Raw genomic sequence first — 10,880 nt, forward strand, 5'->3', positions numbered from 1 at the left:
TTTGAAACAATTAAAGAGTGAAGAAGTGTTTTAATTTGGTGACGGGCTAGAGGCAAACAAAAAGGTAAAAAATAACCCAATACAGTGGTTGAGTAAAAATTGCAAACTAATTTTGGAGAAATTAAATTTGATTGTCTTGATGGAACAAATTGCATAAAAATTAAGCTAAAAGTGGAACTAAACGAAGGCGAGAATTTTGGCGTGTCTCAACAGAGGAACAACATATTTGGACAAATTGCTCTTCCAGGAGAAAGAACTTGCTCAGGGAATTCTACTTGCTGTTGGATAACCGTGGTCAGATTAAAGGTGGAGAGGTGTATTAAAACACTTTTGTCGTAAGTGGCCCTATAGACAACACAATTGCCCAGAGTAAGTCAATTTACATACTCAAGTCGAACCCTTGAGTTAGGAGTGTGTTTAATTACATATGAAACATATTCCGGGGTTGTCAAAATAGGCAATCCTCAAACATTGGCGACCGTGACAGGACACTTGTGTCTTTTTAACCTACAATTTTTGCTCCATATTACCCAAGTGCATTTGGATTTTGTTTGACCGCCTTTTTACTGTCAGCCATTACTCCGTCATTTTGCGAAAGAATCGAAGCCATTTTTATAAGCGATAAGGAATATTGCTGAATTGAAAATTTAGAGTGAGACAGCATTCTCGCCTACTTTTCATCTAATTTTTTGGTGCCATTTTTAAAACTATCGTTGCTCAAGTGGCTGAAGCTGAAAATTAGACTGAGACGGCATTCTCATAAACCGTTTTTTTTTTTCTTGCGCAACATAATCCTATCATCGGTAAACAACGGAAAACATTTTTACACAAATTTATAATAAATTATAATTCCAAATGACTGATGAACAAGTCCAAGGTTCCCAAAGGGACACAACCATTGAGGAATTGAAACAACAACGTGGCTCGTCGAAGGGGAGTATGACCCGAATTAAAAATATAATTGAATCCAAAACTTCATTGTCTCATACAGAACTTGAGTGTCGGTTGGGAATTGTAGAATCCCACTACAAGCAAGCTTCTTACTACCAAAGCCAGATAGAAAGATTGTCCCCCAGAGATAATGGAAGAGCCGAAATTGAGGAACTATATGTTTCAATTAAAACTAAAATTCTTACTCAAATTGGGCAAGGTAGACGTCCTAGTATAGCTGATCAATCTTTTGTGTTGCCTCATGTCCCATCAAATAGATTACCCAGCTTAAAATTACCCAAGTTTGATGGGAAATATCTGGAATATAAGAACTTTATAAATACGTTTAACAATTTGGTCAACAATGACCCAAATATTTCTACTTCGGAAAAATTCAACCACTTACTCTCGTGTCTTAGTGGGGAAGCGCTTGCAACCATAAAGGCATTCCAAGTCACTGATGAAAATTATTCTAGTGCCCTTAAAAGATTGAAGGAGCGGTACGATAATGACACACTAATCTTTCTTGAAAATGTGACATCAATGTTTGAACTTCCGAAGTCCAATAAACCTGTTCCAAAGCAATTGAGAAATATTGTGGATACAATTTCTGCTCTCTATAGCTCTTTGAAATCCCTTGGCTCCTTTGAACAAATTTGTGATGCCTTCATAATTCATCTCGCAATGAGCAAGGTTGATTCTGAAACCAAACAACGATGGGATGAATACATCGATTACTCTAAATTACCCTCTTGGACTGAATGTTGCTCCATGTTGGACAAGCGTTGTCAGCAATTGGACGCACAGTGCCGACGGTCTTCAAAACAGCATAACCCTACCATAACAACAAATTACTCACATAGTAACAATCAAAAACAACATTCATTCGTAACAAAAAATGTGGCTCAAGATTTTGTGTGCAGTCATTGCTCCAAATCGGGTCATATGATATCAACTTGTCAGCGGTTCATCGTTCTTACTCCTAATCAACGAATTGAACAAGCTAAGCAACAAAAACTTTGCCTCAACTGTTTATCAAAAGGGCATGGTTACATACAATGCCCCTCAAAATATTCATGTAGATTTTGTAAACAACGTCATCACTCGCTTCTTCATAAGCAATTAGAACCAACCTGTCCCCAGAAAGAAGAAGAAACGTCATCATCATCTGCTACCACCCATAGCACCTTTCAAACCAAACCCAGTCCCCAAGTGAGTACTGTAATTCTTGCTACTGCATTAGTATTGGTTCGTGACTCAGAGGGAAAATATCAACTGGGCCGTGCTCTGCTTGACTCTTGCTCTCAAGTTAATTTCATAAGTGAGACATTATGCAAATCTCTTAATCTCAAGAAATGCACAGATTCAACAGATGTCTCTGGAGTTGGTTCTTCTAAGTTGAGAGTTACTCATAAAACACAAACGACAATAAGATCTCGTCTTAATAACTTCAATATGTCATTAGAGTTCCTGGTTTCTCGCAATATAACTGGTTATCATCCTGATGAAAATCTTTCCGCTAATAATTTCAATTTGCCCTCCAACATAGAGCTAGCCGATCCAGAATTTCATCGTCGACGAGGAATCGATATTTTACTCGGAGCAGAATCATTCTTTTCGCTCTTATCCGTTGGTCAAATTAAACTTGGAGAAAATTTGCCCACTTTACAAAAAACTCTCTTGGGATGGATTGTCTCTGGAAAGTATACAAGTCAAACGGCAATATCATCACAAAGGTCTACTTACTCCATTGTACAACACAAAGATATTTTCCAAGAGATAAATAAAAATATTGAAATGCTATGGAAAATTGACGTCGTTGAAAGCAAATGCCAAAATATGTCCCGAGAGCAAAAAGTATGTGAAGACCATTTTGTGAAAAATGTATCAGTTCAATCGGATGGACGCTTAATGGTCAGATTGCCCTTTAAAGGTGATCCAAATTTGCTTGGCGATTCACGAGACATTGCCCTGCGTCGTTTCTTTTCCATAGAGAGAAAATTGAATAAAAACCCTGAATTAAAAGAGGATTACTCAAAATTTCTTAAAGAATATGAGGAATTGGGCCATATGTCTCAGGTGGACGACACAAATATTTCATTTCACAACTATTACATACCACATCACTGTGTTCTTCGCCCCAGCAGTGTGTCGACCAAGTTGCGTGTTGTTTTCGACGCATCATGTCGAACCTCTTCACAAACATCCCTGAATGAAATTATGATGGTGGGTCCAACAATCCAGAACAATTTATTAATTACTCTGCTTCGTTTCAGGTGTCATCGTTACGGAATGACAGCTGATATCGTCAAAATGTATCGCCAGGTTTTGGTTCACCCTGAGGATAGACAACTTCAGCTTATACTGTGGAGAGATGACTCCACCAAACCGATAAAAACATTTGCCCTCAACACCGTTACATACGGAACAGCTTCGGCACCATATCTCGCAATTCGAAGCCTAAATTATGCCGCAGAACGTTTTCCCAACCCATACGAAGTAGGAAAAGGCATAATCATGAATGATTTTTATGTCGACGATATGGTTACTGGAGCGGATGACCTTGTATCTTTAAAACACATTAAGAAAGAAGTCACCGAAATTTTATCTTACTCGAAATTTTCACTCTCGAAATGGCATAGCAATTATCCAGGTTATGTCTCAAGTGAAGATGAAGTAAAGGAAATGAAGCTAAATGATGACGTCACAAGTACTTTGGGTATGACATGGCACTCAGATAATGACACATTCCATTTTGAGTTTCGCCCATCCAAAACGTATGCACATAATACGAAAAGAAACATTCTTTCCCTGATGTCGACGCTCTTTGACCCAATGGGTTTAATAAGCCCTCTCATCATCAGGTCAAAAGTATTACTCCAACATCTTTGGATCATAAAATGTGATTGGGATGAATCAGTTCCTCAAGAAATTGAATCAGCATGGGAATCCATCATGGCTGATTACAATAATTTGTCTCAAGTAAAGATTCCTCGATACATTCGACTGCCAAATTCAACTATCATAGAGGTCCATGGATTTGGAGATGCTTCAATAAAGGCATATGGTTGCTGTTTATATCTTCGCTGTGAAGATTCTTTGGGAAACATAGCAGTAAATTTAATCGCATCAAAGTCAAGGGTTGCGCCCTTGAAAACGAGAACATTGCCACGATTAGAGTTGTGTGCTGCTCATTTACTCGCAACCTTCTGGAGCCAATTAAAGCAATATTTTAACTTCCCGATTTCTCAAATCCACTTCTGGTCGGATTCTCAGATTACTCTTCATTGGATTAATTCCCACTCTTCAACCTTGTCTACTTTTGTGGGTAACAGAGTAGCTGAGATTCAAGAAACTTGCCCTGATGTCCTATGGCAATATGTTCCTACTGAACATAATCCCGCTGATTTAGTATCCAGAGGTTGTTCTGTCTCCGATATACTGGTTTCGCCTTGGTTCGTAGGCCCTTCCTTTCTTATTGGCCCATCTTTCAATTGGCCAAATTATTCTGGCCCAAGTCTAAGCGAAGCGGACATGCAGCTTGAAAGACGAAAAATTACATTGGTAACAAAAAAGGAGGACTTACCCTATATCCTAAAAGCAGTCCATAAATTCAGTAACTATTTAAAATGTCTCAGAATATTCTCATATATATTTCGAATTCGTTCAAGGAAATCGCTCCACTTGCCCTCTATATCTCCAGATGAGTTGACACATTCTCTCCATAGGATAGTCTGGTGCATTCAACAACATTATTTTTCGGAGGAATTCCTTGAAATATCAAAGCATGGATTTGTCTCTGGTCAGCTGTCATCATTGGCTCCATTTATAGAAGATGTCTCTGGAGTGCAATTAATAAGAGTTGGCGGCCGATTATTAAATGCCGAGCTTACACCAGAGATGAAGTTTCCTTTGCTCCTGCCCAAAACCGATCCCTTCGTAAAAATCATGGTGATCTACATTCATCGCTCTAATTACCATGCTGGTCCAAGAGCCTTAGTATCTTTGATTCAGCAGCAATTTTGGATTGTCAATTGTCGGTCTTTGGCCCGAAAGGTGGTTCATCAGTGCATACATTGCACAAGATACAAACCGAAATTACTCACTCAGGTAATGTGCAACTTACTCAAGGATCGAGTTACCGGTTTCCGCCCATTTGATGTTGTTGGAGTTGATTTTGCTGGTCCCATACCAACGTATCTCAGGATTCGAGGGAAAGCTCCATCAAAATCCTACATTGCTGTCTTCGTTTGTTTCGCATCAAAGGCAGTACACCTAGAAGCGGTATCCGACTTGTCCAGCGAGGCCTTCATAGCAGCATTAAAACGGTTTACTGGCCGCAGAGGTGTACCGTCAAGAATTTATTGCGATAACGCTACCAATTTTGTTGGAGCAGAGAGGAAATTGAGTGATTTTCATAAATTTTTCCACCTCGACAAAAATAAGGAAGCAGTTGCTCATTATTCATCTGCGAAGTTCATAGAATTTTCCTTCATTCCTCCCAGAGCTCCTCATTTTGGTGGACTATGGGAAGCTGCTGTGAAATCAGCTAAAGGCCACTTGCTCAGAACGCTCCCCAGTGCTCGTCTTACATTTGAAGAGCTATGCACAGCCCTTGTTGAAATAGAGGCAATTTTAAATTCCCGTCCTATCTGCCAGATATCCACAGATCCCAACGACTTAGAAGCGCTTACTCCAGGGCATTTACTCATTGGTTGCCCGTTGCAGTTTATTCCAGAGAAGATAAAATATGACTCTGACATTTCTCATCTACAACAGTGGCATCGAATCTCAGCCATAAAGTCTCATTTCTGGAGCAGGTGGCACACAGAATACTTGGCTCAGTTACAAAATCGTTATCGCTGGAAAAACCCACAACAAAATCTTCAAGTCAACGATATGGTGCTCATACACGAAGACAATGTTCCCCCCATGAAATGGGCCATCGGTCGTGTTACCAAACTTATTCCAGGAGCAGACGGTTTTGTTCGAGTGGCAGAAGTCAAGACATCACAAACTACATTAAAGCGTCCCGTGGCAAAGTTAGCCGTACTTCCTAAAGAATAAAGTTTGATTGAAACCAGGGTTTCAATGGGGCCCGGGATGTTAAATCACTCAAATGATTTTTTAATATTATTTAAATTTGATTTGTTGCTCAAAGAGCATTTTTGAAAACATAACATTATTTAAATTAATTATTTTCAGTACTTAATATTTTAACGCTACAAGAGCCACCTTAATGTCATTTTTTCTGTTTTCCCTTTTTTATTATTTACTTTGAATTCGCCCTAAAGAGAATCCATCATAACTAGCATTGTTATTGTAAATATGGATGAGCAGTCAGACGATCAAGTGATAGGCAGAGAACGCACATACGTACAAACATACATACATACGTTGAGTGCATCATCTCTGTTTATGTTATTGCTCTGCCTCTGCTGATCGCTCTGCTGCTATTCAATGCAAAAAATATTGTCCCGCTATTCCTTTGGTTGTTAAACCAGAATAGAAAAGAAATAAAACATTCTTATTTGAAACAATTAAAGAGTGAAGAAGTGTTTTAATTTGGTGACGGGCTAGAGGCAAACAAAAAGGTAAAAAATAACCCAATACAGTGGTTGAGTAAAAATTGCAAACTAATTTTGGAGAAATTAAATTTGATTGTCTTGATGGAACAAATTGCATAAAAATTAAGCTAAAAGTGGAACTAAACGAAGGCGAGAATTTTGGCGTGTCTCAACAGAGGAACAACATATTTGGACAAATTGCTCTTCCAGGAGAAAGAACTTGCTCAGGGAATTCTACTTGCTGTTGGATAACCGTGGTCAGATTAAAGGTGGAGAGGTGTATTAAAACACTTTTGTCGTAAGTGGCCCTATAGACAACACAATTGCCCAGAGTATGTCAATTTACATACTCAAGTCGAACCCTTGAGTTAGGAGTGTGTTTCATTACATATGAAACATATTCCGGGGTTGTCAAAATAGGCAATCCTCAAACACTTATTATACCCTACAACACTATGTGTTGGGGGCATTATAAGTTTTATTGGGCCAAAAATTATCTAACACCACGAAATATTGGTTTCCCACATAGGAAAGTATATGTGGATCTTCCTACCTCGCCGAGCTGAGTCGATCTGGCTATGTATGTCCGTCGGTCCGTCTGTCCATGTTAATTTGTAATCACTCTACAGGTCGCAATTATGGCCCGATCTTCACGAAATTTAGAATGGAAATAGACCAAAAACTGAAAAAATCCTGATTTTGCATTTTTTTTGAAATTCTACTCGGAACTGGAGATATAGTATCAGAATCGGAGGTGCCTCCCAAAAATTAGGATTTTATATCTATTGATCGATTACAGATACATTCTCCAAATTTGGAATAAATGACGGGATTTTATTAGAAAATATATTTGCCATTTTATATGAAAATCGGTCCGGGTTTGGATATAGCTCTCTTATATATTTTCGCCCGATTTCATGTTTTGATGCATTAAACACACTATGTATGTTCGATTTCAAAGAAATTTTAAACGTGTATCGGGATTTGATCAGAAAATAAATTTGTCAAATTATATTGAAATCGGTTCAGATTTGGATAAAAATCCCATATATATTTTCGGCAGATTTTACATATTTAATGCACCAAATACGATACGTATGTCCGATTCCAATGAAATTCGGCATGAGTGACTAAATTTGGTACGAAAAAATATTTGCCAAATTATATTGAAATCGGTTGAGGTTTGGGTACATCTCCCATATATGTTTTTCGGCCGATCTCATGAATGTTATGTACCAAACACCATATGTATGTCCTATTCCAATAGAATTCGGAATGTGTTGCAGAATTTGGATACAATAATAAATAAGACAAATTAATTAGAAATCGGTTAAAATTTGGATATAGCTCCCATATATATTCTTAGCCGATTTCACATATTTTATGCACCAAAGATGGTATATGCCTCCAATTTCAATGCTATATGAAAGGTGTGATGGAATTTGGTGTAAATGTAAATTTTGTCAAATTATATTGAAATCATTTCAGATTGGAATATGATTTTATTAAGAAGAATTGATCCACAACGCCTTTGCAATGATATAAGTCTAACAGCAAACAATTAAAAAAGCTGTAAGATCGGCCGGGCCGAACTTTGAATGCCCTCCACCATTTGGAACGAATTTGGCAATTTTCAAAAAAATAAATAAATAAATAAAATCCCTTAAAAATTTTGTTAAGATCTTAAAAATACCGAATGTATACGAAGACGTGGACCTGCACAGACAATCTTCTGTCATCTTGAACCAATTTCGGAGAATAATGTCTCTAAAATCATCAAAGTACCGAATATCGGGAGGTACCGTTATATGGGGGCTGTACCAAAACGTGAACCTACATGGTCCATTTTCAATACCAAAAGTCCTGAAGACGTAATTTACACTTGAGTAAAATTTCATCAATCTACTTTATTTCGTTCCGAAGCTAGAGTGATTTCCACAGACTGACAGACGGATAGACGGACGGACACCGCTAAATCGACATAGAATTTTGTGCGGATTAAGAATACATATAATTCGTGGGATTTAAATTGTATATGTCGAGGTGTTACATTCGGAATGACAAACTTAATATACCCTCCATACTATGGTGGAGAGTATAAAAACTACACAAATATTTAATTGAGGGTATGATTATTAATGGAAATTATGTTGATACCTCGAAATTTCTAATTGCAATAGAAATGCCTTTCAACTTGCTATGAAATTAATAAATCCGTAGGATGCGGACTAAATTTAGCATATTCCTGATTTTCTCATGGTCAGCTGTTCCTGGCATGTTCACGCGTTGGAAGGCCGAGCTATTTGTTTGTTTACGCATTAAAGTATTACAATAAAAACGTTTTTAGAATTTTAGAATTTGTTTTATTTATATTTTTTTAACCAACAAATATTTACATATAAAATGTTGAATGCATATAAAAGCGAAAGGAGTAGCGAAGCGCGCTTGGTTCGGCTAGTATATGTATAAAGATATCCCAATGACTTGACAGCCTACAAATATGCAGGGTAGTAGATGCTCAGCCTTGGTTCACTACAGCATACATGCTCACCCGCTCACCGGCCAACCAATGAAAGAGCCTACCGAATAAATTGAAAGTGTCAATTCTAAGAAATTTTAAAGCTTGCTCCCAAACTGCCGAGAAGTTAAAAGTATGTGTGAAGGCCGAGTAATGGAAAGCGCATAAGGCCGTTAAATAAACATATTTGTCATTGCATGACGAAGTTGAATCGATAACTGTGTAACAAGGCCCGTAGTAGTATACCAGTATCGTGCGATTCTTTCATGTGAATTCGAGTACTTTCCTAATCGGTGTTTGAAGTTCGTAATGGATTCTACAGCCTATGACAGAAAATTGTCTGTGCAGTTCCACATCTTCGAATAGCCCCAATATAACGGTACCTCCCTATATTCGGAATTTTTATGATTTTAGCTACATTATTCATCGAAATTTTTTATTCAAGTTTCGCATTTAAATACTGTAATGGTTTATGACAAAAGTTGCCTTTGCAGTTCCACGTCGTTGTATAGACTCTCATATAATGACTACATTCGGCAATTTTAAGATTTTAACAGAATTTTTAACGGATTTTATTTTTTTGAAAATTGCCAAAATCGTTCCAAATGGTGGAGGGTATTCAAAGATCGGCCCGGCCGAACTTACTGCTTTTTTACTTGTTATCTCATTGGGGTCGCCCCGTAAGACTTTTTCAATGTTCCATAGGGAGATGTGGGCATATTTTGTCCATGTCTTTATCTCTAGACCTAACGCATTTAGTGCCATTGGATTGTCCAAGTTTACTGTTGGTAATTCCCAGCCTGTTTTAGCGAGAGAGTTCGCTATCTCGTTATCTCTAATTCCCGCATGACTCGGTAACGATATAATGCGTACTGAGCCATGCTGAGAATAGTGTTAGACTGAATTTATACATTCAAATACAGTTTTCAAATTTTCTGTTTTGGATGTTGTAGTTTTTATAGCGATCTTACTCTCCGTTAGAGCGTTTACGTTTACGGTCTCGTATTGGCATTAAGCCAGATCAGACACTCTGCAATCGCCCGGACTTCCGCTTGAAAGATCTTTTACGATTGGGCAAGCGGAAGGAGATTGCGGTATGTCTTCAATCTTCAATAAAAAGTCCCAGTCCCGCTATCCATCTAACACTGATCCGTATGTATAAAAACAGTTTGCAGTCGCCATTTGTGTTAGGAAACCCTTGATCCACGAGTCTCTGGTGGGAACTAATGTTTCACATGAGACAGATACCGTATCTGAATATCTATTGAGTGTACATATAAAATTGTCTCTAAGGCCCAATTTGTTGTTTTGGTATTACATCTTTTTATCCGTTGCTGTCCAGCAGACTACTGATGCGTACATTAGAACAGGTTTAATTACGCTTTTGAATAGCCAGTGTGTCATTTTTGGGTTGAAACCCCATTTTAAGCCTTTAGCCCTTTTACACGTTGCCCGGCATCTATGAGCTTCAACTGCTCTTTCTTGGATGTTGTCTCTCCAATTAAGTTTCCTATCTTAATCACATCCAGATATTTAACCTTATTGGAAATGTTCATTGTCTTATTCAGAAAGACTGATTCATCGAAGTGCCCGAGTTTTGCTTTCCTAGTGAAAAGACCTATCTCATTATACCCCCCACCTTTGAAAGGAGGGTATATTAACTTTGTCATTCCGTTTGAAACAAGTCTAAATATTCGTCGTAGACCCCATAATGTATATATATTCATAATCAGCATAAAATTCTAAGTCGATTTAACGCCTTTCTCTCTGCCTGTCTCTCCGTCTGTCTGTCTCTCTGTCCTTCTGTCTGTCTGTCTGTCTGTTCGTCTGTCTGTTGAAATCACGATACAGGCCACATTATTTGA

General features: G+C 38.0%; 1 protein-coding gene across 1 annotated transcript; it reads left to right on the forward strand.

Moving 5' to 3' along the window:
* Positions 1 to 1,614: 1,614 nt before the first annotated feature.
* On the forward strand, positions 1,615 to 5,997 carry LOC131805942 (uncharacterized). Its single transcript, XM_059129747.1, has 2 exons — positions 1,615 to 3,707; positions 5,751 to 5,997. The coding sequence occupies exons 1-2, from the start codon at positions 1,615 to 1,617 to the stop codon at positions 5,995 to 5,997; spliced, it is 2,340 nt and encodes a 779-aa protein (XP_058985730.1).
* The last annotated feature ends 4,883 nt before the right edge of the window (positions 5,998 to 10,880 follow it).

The sequence above is a fragment of the Musca domestica genome, unplaced genomic scaffold, assembly GCF_030504385.1.
Source record: "Musca domestica strain aabys unplaced genomic scaffold, Musca_domestica.polishedcontigs.V.1.1 66, whole genome shotgun sequence".
NCBI lineage: Eukaryota > Metazoa > Arthropoda > Insecta > Diptera > Muscidae > Musca > Musca domestica.